This window comes from Papio anubis, chromosome 12 (assembly GCF_008728515.1).
Source record: "Papio anubis isolate 15944 chromosome 12, Panubis1.0, whole genome shotgun sequence".
In the NCBI taxonomy this organism is placed as follows: domain Eukaryota; kingdom Metazoa; phylum Chordata; class Mammalia; order Primates; family Cercopithecidae; genus Papio; species Papio anubis.
In genome coordinates this window covers 123,121,984-123,141,917 of record NC_044987.1, presented here as the reverse complement: position 1 = coordinate 123,141,917, position 19,934 = coordinate 123,121,984, and the positions used below count along the sequence as shown (strand labels likewise).

General features: G+C 57.4%; 1 protein-coding gene across 4 annotated transcripts; it reads right to left on the bottom strand.

Moving 5' to 3' along the window:
- Nucleotides 1-14,809: 14,809 nt before the first annotated feature.
- HRAS (HRas proto-oncogene, GTPase) lies at nucleotides 14,810-19,597 on the bottom strand. Of its 4 annotated transcripts, XR_637010.4 has the most exons (7): nucleotides 17,978-18,145; nucleotides 16,796-16,954; nucleotides 16,335-16,513; nucleotides 16,024-16,183; nucleotides 15,847-15,928; nucleotides 15,201-15,325; nucleotides 14,810-15,090 (listed from the first exon to the last, which is right to left on the bottom strand). XR_637010.4 is itself a non-coding variant. In XM_017948116.3 (6 exons), the coding sequence occupies exons 2-5, from the start codon at nucleotides 16,904-16,906 to the stop codon at nucleotides 15,206-15,208; spliced, it is 570 nt and encodes a 189-aa protein (XP_017803605.1). In that variant the 5' UTR covers nucleotides 16,907-16,954; nucleotides 19,488-19,597; the 3' UTR covers nucleotides 14,810-15,090; nucleotides 15,201-15,205. The 4 variants fall into 4 exon arrangements, 3 of the variants coding, with proteins under 3 accessions (XP_017803605.1, XP_003909368.1, XP_009183458.1); XM_017948116.3 differs by lacking the exons at nucleotides 15,847-15,928; nucleotides 17,978-18,145 and adding an exon at nucleotides 19,488-19,597; XM_003909319.5 differs by having other exon boundaries at nucleotides 14,810-15,325.
- Nucleotides 19,598-19,934: the final 337 nt, after the last annotated feature.

The following is a 19,934-nucleotide window of genomic DNA, read 5'->3' as shown; positions in this document are numbered from 1 at the left end:
TCGGGTCTGTGGGCTGAGGAGGGCATCGGTAGGGGACTTTGAGCAGTGCTGCTCCGGGGACACGAATTACGGGATGGGAGGCTCTCCCGCATCTGCCGAGAGCACAGCACCCCATGACTCCTGGGAGCTCGTTGTAGATGCTGAGATGAGTCCTTCCTCAGACGGGATATTTGCTAATGCCTCCGCCAGCCCGGGCTTGTCTTTCTTCTCAGAGCCTTTCAAAATGCACACACCCTCCATTCCCATGAAGTCCAGTGGATCAGGTTTTCCTTTATGCATCATGCTTTTAGTGTTTACCTAAGAATCATTTCCCTAACCTAAGGCACACTGACATCCTCCTTTTCATTCTTACACACATTTTACAGTTGTAGGCCTTACATTTTGGCTTATAACAAGTTCTAAGGCTGGGCACAGTGGCTCACACCTGTAATCCTGGCACTTTGGGAGGCCGAGGCGGGTGGATCACCTGAGGTCAGGAGTTTGACACAAGCCTGACCAACATGGTGAAACGCCGTCTCTACTAAAAATACAGAAAGTAGCCAGGCGTGGTGGCAGGCACCTGTAATCCCAGCTACTCAGGAGGCTGAGGCAGGAGAATCACTTGAACCTGGGAGACGGAGGTTGCAGTGAGCCGAGATCGTGCCACTGCACTCCAACCTGGGCGGCAAAGTGACACTCCATCTCAAAAAAATTAATAGTAAGTTTTGAATGGATTTTTTTATGTACTGTCATGTATAGATTGAAGCTTCTGTTCATATGTGTAGCCCCGTCGTTCTAGTACCATTTGTTGCTAAGATTCTCCTTTCTCTGCTGAATTTGCTTACGCTTATTTCAAAATCAGTTGAGCATATATGTGAGGGTCTACTCTGGATCCTCTGTTCTGTTCCACTGATCTATTTGTCTATCCTATTACCGATGCCACACTGTCTGGATTTCTGAACCTTTATGACACATCTTGGGCCAGGTGCAAAGGTTCACGCCTGTAATCCCAGCACTTTGGGAGGCCGAGGCGGATGGATCACTTGAGGCCAGGAGTTCAAGACCAGCCTGGCCAACATGGTGAAACCCGTCTCTACCAAAACTACAAAAACTAGCCGGGCATGGTGGTACACGCCTGTAATCCCAGCTACTCGGGAGGCTGAGGTACAAGAATCACTTGATTCCCAGAGGCAGAGGTTGCAGTGAGCTGAGATCGCACCACTGCACTCCAGCCTGAGTGACAGAACGAGACTCCATCTCAAAAAAAAAAAAAAAAAAAAACCCACATCTTGAAGTCAGGCATAGAACGCCCTCTCACTTGACTATTCTTTTCCAGAGCTATTCTGATGATTGTAGGTGCACTGCATTGCCACACACTGAAACACAGGCCCATGAGCCCACATACATGTACAATACAAATACAAGTAACTGCACACCATGACCCAGTGAAATTTATCCCAGGAATGCAAGACTGGTTCAACATGAAATATGAGCCAATGGAATTCACCATATAAACAGATTGAAAGACAAAAACACGGCCGGACATGGTGGCTCACGTTTGTGATCCCAGCACTTTGGGAGTCTGAAGCAGGAGGATTCTCAGGGTCAAGGCCAGCCTGAGCAACATGGTGAGACCTGGTCTCTAAATAAAATAAGACAAAAATACATCATCATTTCAGTAGACTTAGAAAAGGCATTTGACAGAATCCAGCAGCCTTATGAAGCTTTTTTAATTTTACTCTTTTTTTTCTTTTTCTTTTTCTTTTTTTTTGGAGACGGAGTCTCGCTCTGTCGCCCAGGCTGGAGTGCAGTGGCCAGATCTCGGCTCACTGCAAGCTCCGCCTCCCGGGTTTACGCCATTCTCCTGCCTCAGCCTCCCGAGCAGCTGGGACTACAGGCGCCCGCCACCTCGCCCGGCTAATTTTTTGCATTTTTCGTAGAGACGGGGTTTCACCGTGTTAGCCAGGATGGTCTCGATCTCGTGACCTCGTGATCCGCCCGCCTCGGCCTCCCAAAGTGCTGGGATTACAGGCGTGAGTCACCGCGCCCGGCCGCCGGGTCGTTTTATTACTTGGGGACTGTATTCCATTCCCATAACCCGGGGGAGGCGGCACGCACGAGCCGACACTGGCAGGTGGGGCGGGAAACGCAGCCAGCGCGGAACCCGACGCCCAGGAGCCGGCCCGGGGCTGCCCGCGGCGGGGCCGCCGGACAGGACTCGCGGCGCCCCCTCCTGGACGCGGCCGGCGGCGCGCGAGGAAGGAGCCGCCCCGAACGCACGAGCGAGGCCGGGGACTCGGGCGCCCTCTGCCGGCCGCTTCCGCCTGCCGCTGGGGGGGCGGGGTCTCCCTGTCATGTGACCTGGAACCCCCGCCCCAAGCGGAGGGGAACTGCGGCCCGAAGACGCCGCGCGCTAACGAGGGCGCGGGAGGCGCTGCACCGGGGAGGCTTCTCCGAAAGCCGCGCGGGCCGCTGCCGTGTGCCACGCGGTGTGTAAACCGGTCCTTCCGCCAAAAGCCTGCTGTCTGGCTTTTCTCAGGTAAGAACGACCCAAAAGCTAGACGACGTTTTCAGAACATACAAGTACAAATGAGAAGAGGGAGAATCGGCCGCACGCATTCCTTAGATCTCGGTGTTTCTTCATAAAGGGACGTGGGCAGATACACATATGAGCTTTATTATTGGATTTTTTTTTTTTTTTTTGAGAGGGAGTCTCGGTCTGTGGCCCAGGCTGGACTGCAGTGGCGCGATCTCAGCTCACTGCAACCTCCGCCTCCCGGGTTCAAGCGACTCTCCCGCCTCAGCCTCCCGAGTAGCTGGGACTACAGGCGCTCGCCACCACGCCCGGCTAATTTTTTTGTGTTTTTAGTAGAGACTGGGTTTCATCATGTTGGCCAGGCTGGTCTCGAACTCCTGGCCTCAAATGATCCACCCACCTTGGCCTCCCAAAGTCCTGGGATTACAGGCATGAGCCACCGCGCCCGGCCTAGTATTGAATATTTCAAACATACAAACAGGTTTTTAAAAAATAATGAGCCCCAGGCCTGACCTTTCCCCCTAAACACATGCCCGGTGCCCCCCCGAGTCGCCCTCTCTCCTCCATCCAGGGCCTCCCGGAGGCCTCCGCCGCCTGAGTTGGGTCTCCATCCTTCCCGTCCCTCAGGCCGTCCTCACCCCTGCGCCTTCCCAGCCTCTCCTGGGCCTCTGAACGCCAGTCGCTGGTTCCATTCAACAGAATTGAGGTGGGAATTGTCCATATTGAGAGGGCGTTGGTTATTCATCTTAGCTGCTGTTGACTGCTCCGCTGCCTGAACACCGGCATTTACTCACCAGTGCTCCCGTTCTGTCGGACTTTATGCAAACACTGCCAACGCCAGCGCACTCCGGACCTGTGTATGCCCGGGCGCGGGGCAGACGCCCTGCCAGGCCCAATCGCCCCCCAGCAGTGGCTCTCAGAATTTACACTCCCGCCCCAGAGCACAGGCTCCCTCCCTGCTCCAGACCTACACCAGGCACTGGTTCGACTGCTTCAGGCCTCCCTGTCCCCACCCCAGTCATGAGAATATGAACTGGTAACTCACCGTGGATCTAGCTGGCATTTCACCAAGTACTAGTCAGGCGTATTTCCACTTGGTCTTGCCTGTTCCTACCCTTTGCTTTATTGTGTGTGCGTTTTGAGACAGGGTCTCGCCCAGGCATGTGGAGTGCAGTGTCGTGATCGCAGGTCACTGCAGCCTCGACCACCTGGGCTCAAGCAAGCCTCCTGCCTCAGCCTCCTGAGAAGCTAATTTTTGTATTTTGGGCAGAGACAGAGTTTTGCCATGTTGTCCAAGGTGGTCTTGAACTCCTAGCTCAAGCAATCAGCCAACCTCAACCTCTCAAAGTGCTAGGATTACAGGTGTGAGCCCCTGCACCCAGCCAGGAGATATTTTCTTTTTTTTTTTTTTTTTGAGACAGAGTCTTGCTCTGTCACCCAGGCTGGGGTGCAGTGGCTGGATCTCAGCCCACTGCAAGCTCCGCCTTTCGGGTTCACGCCATTCTCCTGCCTCAGCCTCCCGAGTAGCTGGGACTACAGGCGCCCGCCACCTCGCCCGGCTAGTTTTTTGTATTTTTTAGTAGAGACGGGGTTTCACCGTGTTAGCCAGGATGGGCCAGGAGATATTTTCAAAAACACAATTACAGCCTGGTGCAGTGGCTTGAGCCTGTAATCCCAGCACTTTGGGAGGCCGAGGCCAGCAGATCATGAGGTCAGCATATCGAGACCATCCTGGCTAACACGACAAAACCCCCCGTCTCTACTAAAAATACAAAAAATTAGCTGGGCGTGGTGGCAGCGCCTGTAGTCCCAGCTACTCAGGAGGCTGAGGCAAGAGAATTGCTTGAACCCGGGAGGCAGAGGTTGTAGTGAGCCGAGATCACGCCACTGCCCTCCAGCCTGGGTGACAGAGCAAGACTCCATCTCAAAAATAAAACACAATTAAAATCAGCTGCCAAAAACAGCACACATAACGTAAATGAAGGCAGAAAAGGGAACACAGATACAGGAAACAAATAGCGTGAATGGAAAAATTAAAAAATCTAAATCCAAATATATCAATAATTACATTAAATGCAAATAGTCAAAGCATATTAATCAATGCTTTTTCTTTTTTGAGACAGTGTCTTGTTCTGTCAGGCAGGCTGCAGTGCCGTGGTGCAATCATGGCTCACTGCAGTCTCAACCTCCTGGGTTCAGGTGATTCTCACTTTATCCTCCAGAGTAGCTGACACTACAGGCACCCACCACAATGGCTGGCTAATTTCTGTATTTTTTGTAGAGACGGAGTTTCACCATGTTGCCCAGGCTGGTCTCAACTCCTGAGCTCAAGCAATCCGCCCACCTTGGCCTCCCAAAATGCTGGGATTACAGGAGTGAGCCCCCTCACCTGGCCTTTTTTTGTTTTGTTTTGTTAGGTAAATTCTGACATTTTCTGTATACATTTTCTTTTCTTTTTTGAGACAGAGTTTCACCCTTGTCGCAAAGCGCAAAGGCTGGAGTGCATTGGCACTATCGTCGGCTCACTGCAACCTCCACTTCTCGGGTTCAAGCAATTCTCCTGCGTCAGCCTCCCAAGTAGCTGGGATTACAGGCATGCACCACCATGCCTGGCAAATTTTTGTATTTTTAGTAGAGATGGAGTTTCACCACGTTGACCAGGCCGGTCTCGAACTCCCGACCTCAAGGTGATTTGTTCGCTTTGACCTCCCAAAGTGCTGGGATTACAGGCATGAGCCACCGCGCCCAGCAATATATAGTTTTAAAAAGCAATCTGGGGGCCAGGCGTGGTGGTTTATGCCTGTAATCCCAGCACTTTGGGAGGCTGAGGCAGGCAGATCATGAAGTCAGGAGTTTGAGACCAGCCTGACCATCATGGTGAAACCCCATGTCTACTACAAATACAAAAATTAGCCAAGTGTGGTGGCGTGCGCCCATAATCCCAGCTACTCAGGAGGCTGACGAAGGAGAATCACTTGAACCCAGGAGGTGGAGGCTGCAGTGAGCCAAGATCACACCACTGCACTCCAGCCTGGGTGACAGTGAGACTCCATCTAAAAAAGAAAAAAAAGGTGTTGGCGGGTGCCGGGCGCGATGGCTCACACCTATAATCCCAGCACTTGGGAGGCCCAGGCGGGCGGATCATGAGATCAGGAGTTCAAGACCAGCCTGGCAGCCGGGCGCGGTGGCTCAAGCCTGTAATCCCAGCACTTTGGGAGGCCGGTAGACGGCGGATCACGAGGTCAGAGATCGACCATCCTGGCTAACACTGAAACCCCGCCTCTACTAAAAATACAAAACTTAGTCAAGGCGGGCGGTGGGCTCTCAGGGTCCCAGCACGAGGCTGAGGTGGCAGGAGAATGGCTGAAACCCGGAGGTGGAGCTTGCAGTGAGCCGAGATCCGGCCACCGCACTCCAGTATCTGGTGACAGAGGAGACTGCCTCCAAAAAAAAAAAAAAAAAAAAAAAAGACCAGCCTGGCCAATATGGTGAAACCCTGTCTCTAAAAATACAAAAATTAGCTGGGTGTGGTGGCGCGTGCCTGTAGTCCCAGCTACTCGGAGGCTGAGACAGAAGAAACACTTGAACCCGGGAGGCAGAAGTTGCAGTGAGCTGAGATTGTGCCACTGCACTCCAGCCTGGGCAACAGAACGAGACCCTGTCTCAAAAAAGAATAATAAATAAAATAAAAATAAAACTACATGATCTGAAGAAAAAAATTTAAGAGACCTAAATAAATGGAGAGACATACCACATTCTTAGATGGAGACATTATATCATACAGGTATCAGTTCTCAGTAATTGATCTATGGATTCATGGCAATTCCAATCAAAGTCCCAGCAGGACTTTCTGTAGATATAGACAAACTGATTCTAAATGTACCACGCGTGGAAAAATGAAAGAAGACTCATATAACCAATGTTACACTGACTCTGGAGTGACAGCGTGAAGCTAGCTTGGTGTTGGAGAAGGGGCAGACACACACCAAAGGAAGGTGACTTGGGTCATGGATTACTGACCAAGGTACACAAGCAATTCAATAAAGGAGGATCTTTTCAACAAGCAGCGTGGGAACAACCGTACATTCTTATGCAGAAAAAATGAATCTTGACCTAAACCTCATAACTTAGACCTATGATCCATTTTGAGACCATCTTGTGTAAGTATAAAATATAAAAATTGGTGGGGCATAGTGGCTCATGCCTGTAATCCCAGCACTCTGGGAGGCCAAGGTGGGTGGATCACAAGGTCAGGAGATCAGGACCATCCTGGCCAACATGGTGAAACCCTATCTCTACTAAAATACAAAAACAAAAATTAGCTGGGCGTGGTGGTGTGTGCCTGTAGTCCCAGCTACTCAGGAAGCTGAGGCAGGGGAATCGCTTGAACCCGGGAGGTGGAGGTTGCAGTGATCTGAGATCTTGCCACTGCACTCCAGCCTAGCGACAGAGCTGCGGCGGGCAAATCACCTGAGGTTGGGAGTTTGAGACCAGCCTGGCCAACATGGCAAAACCCTGTCTCCACTAAAAATATAAAAATCAGCTGGGCTGGGCGCGGTGGCTCACGCCTGTAATCACAGCACTTTGGGAGGCCGAGGTGGGTGGATCACCTGAGGTCAGGAGTTTAAGACCAGCCTGGCCAACATGGAGAAACCCTGTCTCTACTAAAAATACAAAAGTTAGCTGGGTGTGGTGGCGAGCGCCTGTAATCTCAGCTACTTGAGAGAATGAGGTAAGAGAATCAGAGGTTGCAGTGAGCTGAGATACTCCACTGCACTCCAGCCTGGGAGACAGAGTAAGACTCCATCTTAAAAAGAAAAAAAAAATTTTATATATGTATGTATATGTATGTATATGTGTGTATATATGCGTGTATATATGTATGTGTATATATATGTATATATGTGTATATAGATGCGTGTGTGTATGCATATGTGTATACTGTATATATGTGTGTGTATATATGTATATGACTTGGGTTTTTTCCTTTGTTTAAACAGAGACAGGATCTTGCTCTGTTGCCCATGCTGGTCTCAAACTCCTGGCCTCAAGTGATCCTGCTGCCTCAGGCTCCCAAGTAACTGGGATTACAGGTGTGAGCCACTGCACCCAGCTAACTTTATTTTAGAGATGGGGTCTCCTGTGTTACCCAGGCTGGTCTGGAACCCCTGGGCTCACACAATCCTCCTGCCTTGGCCTCCCAATGTGCAGGGATTACAGGTGTGAGCCAACAAGCCCAGCCAATTTACAATTTTTACATAACAACATAGGAGAAGGTGGGCATAGTGGCTCAAGCCTATAATCCCAGCACTTTGGGAATCTAAGGTGGGCAGATCATTTGAGGTCAGGAGTTCGAGACCAGCCTGGCCAACATGGTGAAACCCCGTCTTTGTATCATCTACCAAAAATAGGGGAAAAAAATTTAGCTGGGTGCAGTGGCACACACCTATGGTCCTAGCTACTCGCTTGAGCCTGGGAGGCAAAGGTTGCAGTCAGCCAAGATTGCACCACTGTACTCCAGCCTGGGCAACAGAACAAGACCCCGTTTGAAAAATAAAACAACAACCAAAAAACCTGACACATTGGACTTCATTAAAATTTAACGTTTTGTCCTGTGAAAGGCCTTAATAAAAGAAAGAAAAGAACTACAGATACGGAAAAATATTTTTTTTCTTTTGAGACGGAATTTCACTGTTGTCACCCAGGCTGGAGTGCAGTGACACAATCTGAGCTCACTGCAACCTCCCCCTCTTGGGTTCAAGCAACTCTCCTGCCTCAGCCTTCCAAGCATCTGGGATTACAGGTGCCCACGACCACGTCCAGCTAACTTTTGTGTTTTTAATAGAGACAGAATTTCACCATGTTGGCCAGCTGGTCTTGAACTCCTGACCTCAGGTGATCCACCCACCTTGGCCTCCCAAAGTGCTGGGATTATAGGCCTGAGCCACTGCGCCTGGCCAACGGGAGAATATTCTCAAATCACACCTCTGACAAGGACTCATTCAGAATATGTAAAGAAGTGTTGGCCAGGCGCAGTGGTTCACACCCCTAATCCCAGCACTTTGGGAGGCCAAGGCGGGTGGGTCACTTGAGGTCAGGAGTTTGAGACCAGCCTGGCCAGTATGGCGAAACCCCATCTCTACAAAAAATAGAAAAATAAGCCAGGTGTGGTGCGTGCCTGTCGTCCCAGCTACTCAGGAGGCTGAGACACGAGAATCGCTTGCACCCGTGAGGCACAGGTTGCAGTGAGCTGGGATCGCGCCACTGCACTCCAGCCTGGGTGACAGAGGTGACAGCGTGAGACCCTGTCTCAAATAAAAAAAAAAAAGAATCTCAAAAACATAACCAAATAAAAAACCAGTTTCAAAAATGAACAAAAGGTTAGGTGAAGTGGCTCATACCTATAATCTCAACACTTACAGAGGCTGAGGCAGAAGGATCACTTGAGGCCAGGAGTTTGAGACCAGCCTGGCCAACACAGTGAGACCTGGTCTGTAGAAAAAATAAACAAACATTTAGCCAGGCATGCTGGTGCACGCTGTAGTCCCAGCTACTCAGGAGACTGAAGCAGAAGGACCATTTAAGCCAGGGAGGTCGAGGCTGCAGTGAGCTACCATCACACCACTGCACTCCAGCCTGGGGGACAGAGCCAGACCCTGTCTCCAATAAATAAATAAATAGGCCAGATATGATGGCTCACACCTGTAATCCTAGCACTGTGGGAGGCCAAGGCATATGGATCACACTGAGCTCGAGGCTCAGGAGTTCAAGACCAGCCTGGACAACATGGCGAGACCATGTCTCCAGGAAAGAAAAAAAAAAAAATTTAAATTAGCTTGGGAGGTCGAGGTTGCTGTGAGCCATGATCACTGCACTCCAGCCTGTCCGATATAAATAAAATGAAATAATAAAAAATAGGCCAGGCGGGTGGCTCATACCTGTAATCCCGTCATGATCCTTCCCTTTGGGAGGCCAAGGCAGGCAGATCACCTGAGGTCAGGAGTTCAAGACCAGTTTGGGCAACGTGGTGAAACCCCGTCTCTAATAAAAGTACAAAAAATTAGCCAGGCATGGTGGCGGATGCCTGTAGTCCCAGCTACTCGGGAGGCTGAGGCAGGAGAATCGCTTGAACCTGTGAGGCGGAGGCTACAGTGAGCCAAGATGTGCGCCACTGCACTCCAGCCTGGGCAACAGGGAGACTCCATCTCAAAAATAATAATGAAATAAAAACAAACAAAACTGGGCCGGGCATGGTGGCTCAAGCCTGTAATCCCAGCACTTTGGGAGGCCGAGACAGGTGGATCACGAGGTCAGGAGATCGAGACCATCCTGGCTAACCCGGTGAAACCCCGTCTCTACTAAAAAATACAAAAAAATAGCCGGGCGAGATGGCGGACGCCTGTAGTCCCAGCTACTCGGGAGGCTGAGGCAGGAGAATGGCGTGGACCCGGGAGGCAGAGCTTGCAGTGAGCTGAGATCCGGCCACTGCACTCCAGCCTGGGAGACAGCGAGACTCCGTCTCAAAAAAAAAAAAAAAACCAAAAATAAGATGAAGACTTGAACAAAAACTTCAGCAAAGGGGACCTGCAGCACACACAGCAGTGCTAAGGAGATGCCCAGGCTGTGGCCACCAGCAGACTGCAAACTGAAACCATAATGAGATCCCCCAACACACCCAAGATGAAAATCACGGGGGCAGGACTCCGATGCATCCTGGCTGAGAAGGCAAGGGGCCCGGCAAGCTGGAGAGTCAGGTGCAGAGTCAGGCATGCACCACAGGACCCAGCAACCCTGCCCCTGGTGTCTTCCCTAACAAACTGAAAGTCTATGTCCTCAGGGGCACGGTACGCAAATGCCTATGGAGGCTCCAGTCGTAACAGGCAAGACCTGGCAGCGAACTATTCTTTAGCAGGTAAACAACCTGTGCTACATCCCTACAAAGAAATACTACTCAGTAGTTGGGTGCAGTGGCTCACACCTGTAATCCCACACTTCGGGAGGCCAAGGTGGGTGGATCACCTGAGGTCAGGAGTTCAAGACCAACCTGGCCAACATGGCAAAACCCCATCTCTACTAAAAATTCAAAAATTAGCCGGGTGTGGTGGCAGGCGCCTGTAGTCCCAGCTACTGGGGAGGCTGAGACAGGAGAATCACTTGAACCTGGGAGGCAGAGGTTGCAGTGAACCGAGATTGTACCACTGCACTCCAGCCTGCGCAACAAAGCGAGACTCTGTCTCAAAAACAATTTTTTTTTGCAATGTGTGATGTGCCATTGCTAACCACAGGCACCATGCACAGTGAACTCCGGGACTCACGCATCTTCCCAGACTGAAATCTGTTACCAGTTGAACAGCAACTCCCAGCTCCGCTCCCCAGCCCCTGACCACGGCCACCCTACTTTCTGCTTCTGAGTTTGATTATTGCCTCACAGCAGAGGAATCATGCAGAATTTCTCGCTTAGCAAAACGGTAGGGTAAGGTTTTTGTTTGTTTTGTTTTGTTTTTGAGATGGAGTCTCGCTGTGTCGCTCAGGCTGGAGTGCAGGGGAACCATCTCGGCTCACTGCAAACTCCGCCTCCCAGGTTCACGCCATTCTCCTGCCTCAGTCTCCCCAGTAGCTGGGACTACAGGCGCCCGCCACCACGCCCAGTTAATTTTTGTATTTTTAGTAGAGACGGGGTTTCACTGTGTTAGCCAGGATGGTCTTCATCTCCTGACCTCATGATCCGCCCGCCTCAGCCTCCCAAAGTGCTGGGATTACAGGCGTGAGCCACTGCGCCTGGCCTGTTTTTTGTTTTTGAGACAAGTCTTGCTTTGTTGCCCAGGCTGGAGTGCAGTGGTGCTATCTCAGCTCACGGCAACCTCCACCTACCGGGTTCAAGCGATTCCCCTGCCTCAGCCTCCCGAGTAGCTGGGATTATAGGCGCCTGCTACTACGCCCGGCTAATTTTCGTATTTTTATTAGAGACGGGGTTTCACCATGATGGCCAGGCTGGTCTTGAACTCCTGACCTCAGGTGATTCACCCACCTCCGCCTTCCAAAGTGCTGGGATTGCAGGTGTGAGCCACCGCGCCCGGCCTGAAACCCTGCATCTTTATCCAGGCCTCCCTGGATGGATGTTGGGAGAGTTTACGCGTGGCTGTGGGGGATGGCTGTGGGAGGCTCTCAGCTATCAGAGGGCTCCATTGCGAGGAGGCAGCTGGTGGCGAATCCTGAGCAGCGATGTGATCCGAGGGGCAGGCGGCAGGTGGGACGGAAGCTGATGTCACACAGGTGAGTCCCCCATCTCCCGCCAGGCTTCCTCCACCCCCTTGGCAGCCCAGCAGGGTCAATCAGTGGGACCTGGTCAGTGGGCTGCTGGGGGACCTCAGGCAGGGGGCTTGTCCTTGGGACCTTGCGGCCTCCAGCAAGGGGGACATTCACGGCACCCAGGAGGGCTCCTCCAGAAGGTGAGACACGGGCACTGAACCCAGCCCTTTACACAAGACCTGAGTCCACCGAGGGAGGGGGCGCGTCTGCATCCCCATGACCACCCCAGGTGGAGAGGGCTGAGTGTGGTGCCCCTGCGGATGCTCTGACGATCGCCTCAGGCCACGGGGGTGACAGTGACTTAGACCTGTGTGCATGTGAGTGGGACAGCCAGGCCTAGCTGGAGAACACACACACACACGTTCACCCACATACATGTGCACTCACACGCTGACAGTTCAGGGGGTGGACACTGACTCCAGGCCCAGTTGACCTGGGCAGGGCGCTGTTGTGACGTCTGCAGCCACCCCACAATGTCACCGGTGCCAAGTGCCCAGCATGTGTGGAGCAGGTGGGGACACAGCGGGTGTCTGAGAGGGGCTCTGCATCCAAAGGTGAGAGGTGGGTCTCAGCACAGCTGCCCTCCCCCATGGTATGGCGACGGTCACTACCAGGTGGCCTGCGCTGGCCTCCATGTGGCTGCCAAGGGTCATCCCTGAGCACTCAGCGGGTGCCCGTTCCACGCGGACTGTGCAAACGACTGTCTCATTCACCTCATGGCAACCCCATGGGGTGGATACGAACGCACGCATTTGACAGGTGAGACATCCGAGGTCAGGGGGGAGGAGATAGACCCAACCTTGGCCGTGCTCTCCAGCCCTGCCCTGCGCTGGACCCAACCTAACCTCTGCAGCCTCCCTGCCCTGGACACAAATCTGGCTGAGACCCCAGACCCTGATGGGGCAGAGCCTGGCACTGCAAGAGCCACCAGGATGGGCCCCCTGGGTGTGGGCAGAGGGTGGTCCTCAGTCTAGGTTTTTGCCAGAAGATGGGTCCCTGCAGGAGGGGGTCTCAGCAGCTCAGACTTCAGATGCAGTCACTGCTGCTTGCTGGGGGACGGCCAGACACGGAGCCCTCTGTTCTCCGGCAGTTGTGGACAATGAGAGATCCGTGGATTTGCGGGTCAGGGTGCAGGGACGGGCTCTCCCCACACAGCCCTCCCACAGTCTTGTTCTCTGGGATTGGCAATTTGCAGGGGCGTCCCCAGCATCAGACCAGGGGGGGCTACACAGGGACCCAGATCCATGGGGCCCAGCCTCCGCAGGTAACCCCAGACATCAAGACCCTCCTTAAGGGGATGAGCTGGCTCTCCGCTGCCCATCAGCGCAGCTCCGGAATGCCAGGGGGCAGGGCTGGAGAGCACGGCCAAGGCAATGTCCGCTCCCACATGGGGGCCTGGTCCTCCCACACACTGGCCTGGCCGGGCTGTCCCCGAGGCCAAGGCCTAGTGGCATGAGGGGGCTTCGTGGAGCCCAGGGCAGTGGGCTGCTCTCTGGAGTCCCCAGGACCCTAGCTGTGGCTGGCCAGAGTCCCTGGACCCTGGGTATCAGGACAGACGCCAGGTTGTCCAGTGGTTCCCGTGCTGGAACTCCTGTCGAAGCCACCCAGGGACCTGGTGCTTTCCACAGTTCAGCATGGAGCATCGGTGCTGGGCCCTGTCCCCTCCGCGTCTGTCCTGGATACCCCAGGACCACAGCACGGGTCAAGCCCTGCAACCCCAGTGGGGACCTGACACCAGGCCCTGCCCAGCCCCATAATGACCAAGAGGCAGGTCCAGAGACACCCCCTGCACAGGGTCACCTGCATCTGACCCCCTCGGCAGGCAGTGACCGGCACGGTGTGGAAGGAGCCAGGGCGGTACCTGGCAGCCCCAAAGGGCTCCTGGCCTCAGGAAGTCTGTATCGATGGGGAAGCTGGTCACTTGGAGGCTGCTGGAGAGAAGGGCAAGTGTGGCATCTCCTGGACAGAAGGGTGAGTGTGGCGTCCCTGCAGCCCTGGCCGGCCAGCAGCACGCCCTGCAGTCTCTTGCCCAACCTCTGCGACGGGGACCCCTGACAGGGCACAAGTCCCCATCCCAGAGAGGCCTGGCCCAGCCTCAACCCGAGCCCTGGGAGGGGAGGGGCACCAGGGGTGCCGTGGGCCTCCAACAGCAGCCAGAATGACCACACGGGTGACTGAGCACTCCGTAGCTGTGGCCAGACCTAGAACTTGGCCCAAGGCAGGGCAAGCCCCTTGGAGCAGAGTGGATGGCTGAGCCTGTGCGTACCCAGCAAGGCCGAACCAGTGACGCTACCAGGCTCCAAGAGCAGCCAGCCATGAGGCAGGGGCGGGGTGAGGGTGGGGTGAGGGCAGGGGCGGGGGAGGGCGGGGCGAGAGCAGGCGGACCAGCTGCCAACCTCGTCCACTCCAGGAGGCAGGGATGGCCAGGCTCCCACGCCCTAGTGGCCGCCACCCGACCACCAATAAGGCAGAGGCCTGAGGCCAGTCGGTGCTGGAGCCCTAATTCCAAGGTCCACAGACTGCTCCAGGCCAGAGAGATGAAGAAAACTGGGCATGTGAAGGCCCAGGAGGCAGAGTCCCTATGTCTGCCATTCTTGGCAAGTGCATTTCACCATGGGAAAAAGTCAGGAAAAGCGATGCCTCTCACTGCCAAGGCTCCCAGGTAGAGACCAGAGGCGCCGGCACAGATCCCCAACCCCTAAAATCACCTCCCTCTGGAGGACCATGATGCCCTCCTAGTTGGTAGCAGCACAGTAAGCTCTCCTTATGATCTGCCTGCTTGTCCAGAGCTCTCTGCCGGAATCCATGGACACTCTGGGGCAGGCAGGAGGAGACAGCAGCACAGCCCAGACCCCTGACCAGCCTCTCCCAACCTCCCCCTCCCAAAGGCTGTGGAGAGCCCAAGGCTAGACAGGCCCGAGGTTCCGACATACCTCACGCCAGGCCACACGTGCACCGTGTCCCACCCTCAGCCAAAATCCAAGGTCAAGACCATCCAATAATTTACTGCGATCCCATCTGCGCCTGACAAGGGCCCACAGAGGCCTGGGAGGGGAGCTAAGGGCTGGGGTTCTGGTAGCATCTGGGATGCTCAAGACAGTCTGTGCAAAGCATCCCTGGGAGGGTCTGCGGTCACTTCAGCCCATGGTCCCTGGGTGGCTGGGCTCCAGCAGCCCTTCCTTCCTTCCTCGCTTCCGTCCTTCCTTCCTCCTCTTTCCGTCTGTACCTCCTCCCTGCATCCGGCACCTCCATGTCCTGAGCTTGTGCTGGGCGGGGCACAAAAGAGGCTGCTGATCGCAGGCGAGGAGACCGGCAGGGGTGGGGAGCCCGGGGTCATCCGGTGGGCGTGGCGGCCGCCTTGGGAGCCCCCCCTCACCTGCGTCAGGAGAGCACACACTTGCAGCTCATGCAGCCGGGGCCACTCTCATCAGGAGGGTTCAGCTTCCGCAGCTTATGCTGTCGAATCTCACGCACCAATGTGTAGAAGGCATCCTCTACTCCCTGGAAAAGGAGGAATGGGATCAGGAGGGACAGGCCTGTGGCCCCCTGCCTGGGTGAGGGGTTCCCTGCTGTGCGATCAAGCCGTGCCTGGCCCAAGGCTCCTGACTCCACCAGCCACTTCCCCAGGCCCACCACACACACAGGAAGCTGGGCTCTGGTCATCTCGAAGAGCCCAGGGCCACCTGCACCACGCTACAGCAGCCCCTCAAAGGTCAGGGTGGCCCAGGACCCTCCTGAACTCCAGATCTGGCCAGGGTTTGACCACCCTGCACCCAGCTCTCATCTGAGCTATGGCCAGTGTCCCTGGCAGCCTCACTAAGACTCAGAACCAACAGGTGCCCGTGGGACACTCTGGGGACAAGAGGGGCTGGGCCCCAGGGTCACCGCTCCGGCCTGGCTCAGGGCAGCTCTCCCCAAGGACCTCCGCCTTCCCCGGAGCTGTGTCGGCCCAGGACTGCAGGGCGTGAGCCCAGACCCCGGCCCTTGCCTCCCTCACTGCCCTGCCGTCCCGGGAGACTTACAGCGCGAGGGGCCGCTGGGTCACATGGGTCCCGGGGGGTCCCAGAGGGTCCCGGAGCTGGAGCCAGAGCCAGAGCGGCTGCCCTGTGTCAAGGGAGAGGGGTGAGTGAGTGCTGCTCCCTGGCTGGGGCGGGGCGGGGCGAGTCCCTGGCTAGCTGTGGGCTGGAGAGCTGCCTCACCTGTCGCGTCTTGGCCGAGGTCTCGATGTAGGGGATACCATAGCTTCGGGCGAGGTCCTGAGCCTGCCGAGACTCCACGGTGCGTGCAGCCAGGTCACACTTGTTCCCCACCAGCACCATGGGCACGTCGTCTGAGTCCTTCACCCGCTTGATCTGCTCCCTGGGAGGAAAAGTGAGAGCTGGCTACAGGGGCTGCAGGCACGACTGCATCCAAGACATGCACAGAGAGGACAGGAGGCCCCTGTGTGGGCACAGCCGGCCTGACCCCACTTGTGCCTTGTGGGCTCCCGGGCCAGCCTCACGGGGTTCACCTGTACTGGTGGATGTCCTCAAAGGACTTGGTGTTGTTGATGGCAAACACACACAGGAAGCCTTCCCCCGTGCGCATGTACTGGTCCCGCATGGCGCTGTACTCCTCTTGGCCAGCCGTGTCCAGGATGTCCAACAGGCACGTCTCCCCATCAATGACCACCTGCTTCCGGTAGGAGTCCTGCAGGAGGACAGAGCTCAGGGACCCCTCAGGACCCTCCATGCGGGGAGTTCACAATGCCAGCCTCTCCCTGTACCTCTCATGCCCCTCTCATGCCCCCTCATGCCCCTCTCATGCCCCTCTCCTGGGGTGCTGAGACGAGGGGCTCCCCTTCTCTGGAGGAAGCAGGAGACAGGCCCAGAGCACCATGCAGGGCCAGGGGCCACAGCCACCCCTATCCTGGCTGTGTCCTGGGCTCGCCCACAGCAGCTGCCGGGACCTGGACGGCGGCGCCAGGCTCACCTCTATCGTGGGGTCGTATTCGTCCACGAAGTGGTTCTGGATCAGCTGGATGGTCAGCGCACTCTTGCCCACACCGCCGGCGCCCACCACCACGAGCTTATATTCCGTCATTGCTCCTCAGGGGCCTGGCCCGGGGTCCTACAGGGTCTCCTGCCCCACCTGCCAAGGATGGCCCTGCTCAGCCAGGCCCAGGCCCCACAGGGCAGCTGCTGGCAGAGCCATCTGAAGAGCAAACCCATAGCGGGCCCTGGGTCCCAACGCCAGGCAGCAAGGACTGCAGCGTGCCTACCTGTGCAGCTGCAAACCAGCGCGGGGGAGGGCTGTCGCCTCGCCCCCACTTGCTGTTAAGGACCCAGTGAGGGGAAAAGGGAGCCAGCCTCCAAAGGCAGGGCTGACAGCTGAGCGCTCTCAACCAAATTAGAAGCTGCTGGGTCGGCAGAAAGACTAAAGGGAGGCGCCCGAGGGCTGAGGTTACCGTCCTCCTAAACAGGTCTGGCCACGGCGGAGCGCGCCACGGCGTGCCCGGGCAGGCCAGTGCCAGCCTGCAGGCCCCGTGGCGCTGGTGCCTCCGACAAGTATTTGCTGAGCGCCTACTGCGTGCTAGGCGCCGCTAAGGGGAGGGCAGACCCGGGCAGCGCCCCGCGCCCCCGGCGGGGAACCGGGGGCATCTTTCAGCCACAGAAAGCTGGAGAAGACAGAGGGGCTCCTGGGAAGCAGGGGCTGAGCCACAGGAAGGGGCCGAGAGGCGGCGCGGGAGACCCGGAGAGGGGAAGGGCCCTGGGGCTGAGGCCCCCGGCCTCGTCCGCGACCTGTGATGCTGAATCGGGGGTGCCCGGGCGTGCCGTGGCCGCCTCCGCCCAGACGCGCCTGGTTACGAGGGCGCCGGGCCCGAGGCTCCCGGGGACGCCGGCGTGAGGACCGTGCCCAGAGCGAGGCCACGGGCGGGGCCCGGATTCCCGCAGGCCCCAGGGACTAAGGGGCCTCAGCCCGCCAGCCGCAGCCCCCGACGCCGGCTCACCTGTGCCCGGGGGCCCCGCCCGGCCCGGCCCCACCCACCCACTACCGCCGCCGCCGCTGCCGCTCACGCCCGCCGACCCCGCGCCCCCGGCCCGCGCCCCGCGTATGGCTGCCGCCTGGGGGCGGGGAGGGCGCGCGGCCCGGCCGACCCCGGCCCGCACTCACCGCTCACTGGCGCGACTGCCCCCGGGGCCGGGGCCGAGGCCGGGGCGGGGCGGGGGCGGGGGCGCGCGGTTCTCCCCGCGCATGGGCTCCGTCCGCGGCGGGTGCGGCTGGGGGTGCAGGCGCAGGGAGCGGGCGGCGGAGACTCGGCCGGGCCCGCGCACGCCCCACCCCGCGCCCGTCCGTCAGCCCGGCGCGACCTACCATTGGCCGCGCTCCACCAGGCCCCGCCCCGCCCCGGTTGGCTGAGCGGCCCGTCTGTCAGGAGCCGCGGTCGGGCAGGGCTTCCGGGAGCAACGCGGGAGGCGGAGCCAGAAGGGCCGCGGCCTCGGGGGGCTGGGCTCGGCCGGCGAGCGGAGGCAAGCTCGGGGTTGCTCGAGGAGGGCGAGGGAGCAGGTGTCTGGGGGCCTGCGGCGGCATATCCGAGCAGGGCCGTGGACTCTCCCGGGAACAGGCCGGCGAGAGAACCCGACTCAGCGGCGCCCGTGCACTCGAGGCCCTCCCTGCGCCCGCAGCGCGGCGCCGCCCACCGCGGAGGTCCCGGGGCTCCGGGCTGAGGAAAGGCTGGGATCCGTCGGGACCAAGGCGGGCCGCTCGGAGCTGGGGGCCCCCGGGTGGCCGCGGGGTCCGGTTGCCCGGCTCCCCTTCCGCGCAGGTGGAGTGGCCCCGCACCCGGACGGTGCGCACCCCGCCTCCTCCGCGCACCCCACCTACCATACGCACCCCAGCTCCCCTACTCCCACCTCAGCCCACTCCGAGGACGCTTTGCAGCCCCGGTGGGGTTTCAAGCGGCGGGCGCAGCCGTGCGCCCTGGGGCCAGGCGTGAGAACGCCCCCTCCACTACTTCTCTTACTTGGGCCTGCGTGGCAGGCGATTCTCCCGCTCAGTCCCCCCAGACTTGAGGTTCCAACCATGCAGAAGCTCAGCGTGGTGCAGTTAAACGGTACCTACAGGTTGCCACAGGAGAGCGAAGTGCCCAGGGCTCACCCCAAGCACAAAGACCACATCCTAGCTCTTTCAAACCCCAAAAGACGTGGTTTTTTTTTTTTTTTTTTTAACATTTTTTTAAATTGCAAAGGAATCAGAAATACGTTCTCATTAAAAAGCAAAAGGGGCCGGCCGCGGTGGCTCACGCCTATAATCCCAGCACTTTGGGAGGCCTAGGCGGGTGGATTACTTGAGGTCAGGAGTTCAAGACCGGCCTGGCCAACATGATGAAATCCCGTCTCTACTAAAAATGCAAAAAATTAGTCGGCTGCACTGGCGCGAGCCTGTAGGCCCAACTACTCAGGAGGCTGAGGCAGGAGAATCGCTGGAACCCGGGTGGCGAATGTTGCGGTGAGCCGAGATCGCGCCACTGCACTCCGGCCTGGGCGACAGAGCGCAACTTCGTCTCAAAAAAAAGATGTTTAAAAAAAAAAAAAAAAGGCGTTTTACGGTCAGGCAAACCCTGCCTCTGCCCAACCCAGTGCCCGCCCCGCCGCCACGCCCTCCTGCGCCGGTCGCCGCTGACCCGGGGCTCCACCCACGTGCGGTCCCGGGGGTCCCGCCTGCCGTCCGTCCACCGCGCGGTCGCAGTCAGAGCCCGGCTCGGGGCGGACGCGCATGAACGCAGGTGAGAGGCGGCGACTGAACGGCGGGCGGCGGCGTGTCCCACGGGCCGGGCACTCGGGCGCGCTCCGGCATCCGGTCTGTGTTTCCTGGTCCTCCGGGGCGCTTGCCCCGGTGCTTCCTTTTGCTGTCGGCCTCACTTCCAATCGAAGGTCAGGGCGTCAGGCCTCGACCCCAGGGGCGACCCTTCCACGTGGGAAAGGTGGGCGCGAGCCTCCAGCAGAGACCGCCCTTGCCGGCCCCGCGTGGGAAGCGCCGGGATCGCGAGGAAACGCGACACGTGCACCGCGACGGCCCGGGCACGGAGCCGCAGGGAGCTGGCACCTGACGCGCCTGCGCCCACCCGACT

Bases quoted from the DNA above. Each gene is read 5' to 3' on its own strand.
- HRAS (XM_017948116.3), bottom strand. From the start codon at position 16,906: ATGACGGAATATAAGCTCGTGGTGGTGGGCGCCGGCGGTGTGGGCAAG. The intron at 16,514-16,795 runs GTGAGCCTGGCG...GTCCTCCTGCAG, and splicing joins AATACGACCCCACGATAGAG to GACTCCTACCGGAAGCAGGT. The intron at 15,326-16,023 runs GTGAGGCAGCTC...CTCCTTTTCCAG, and splicing joins CCTCGGCCAAGACGCGACAG to GGAGTAGAGGATGCCTTCTA.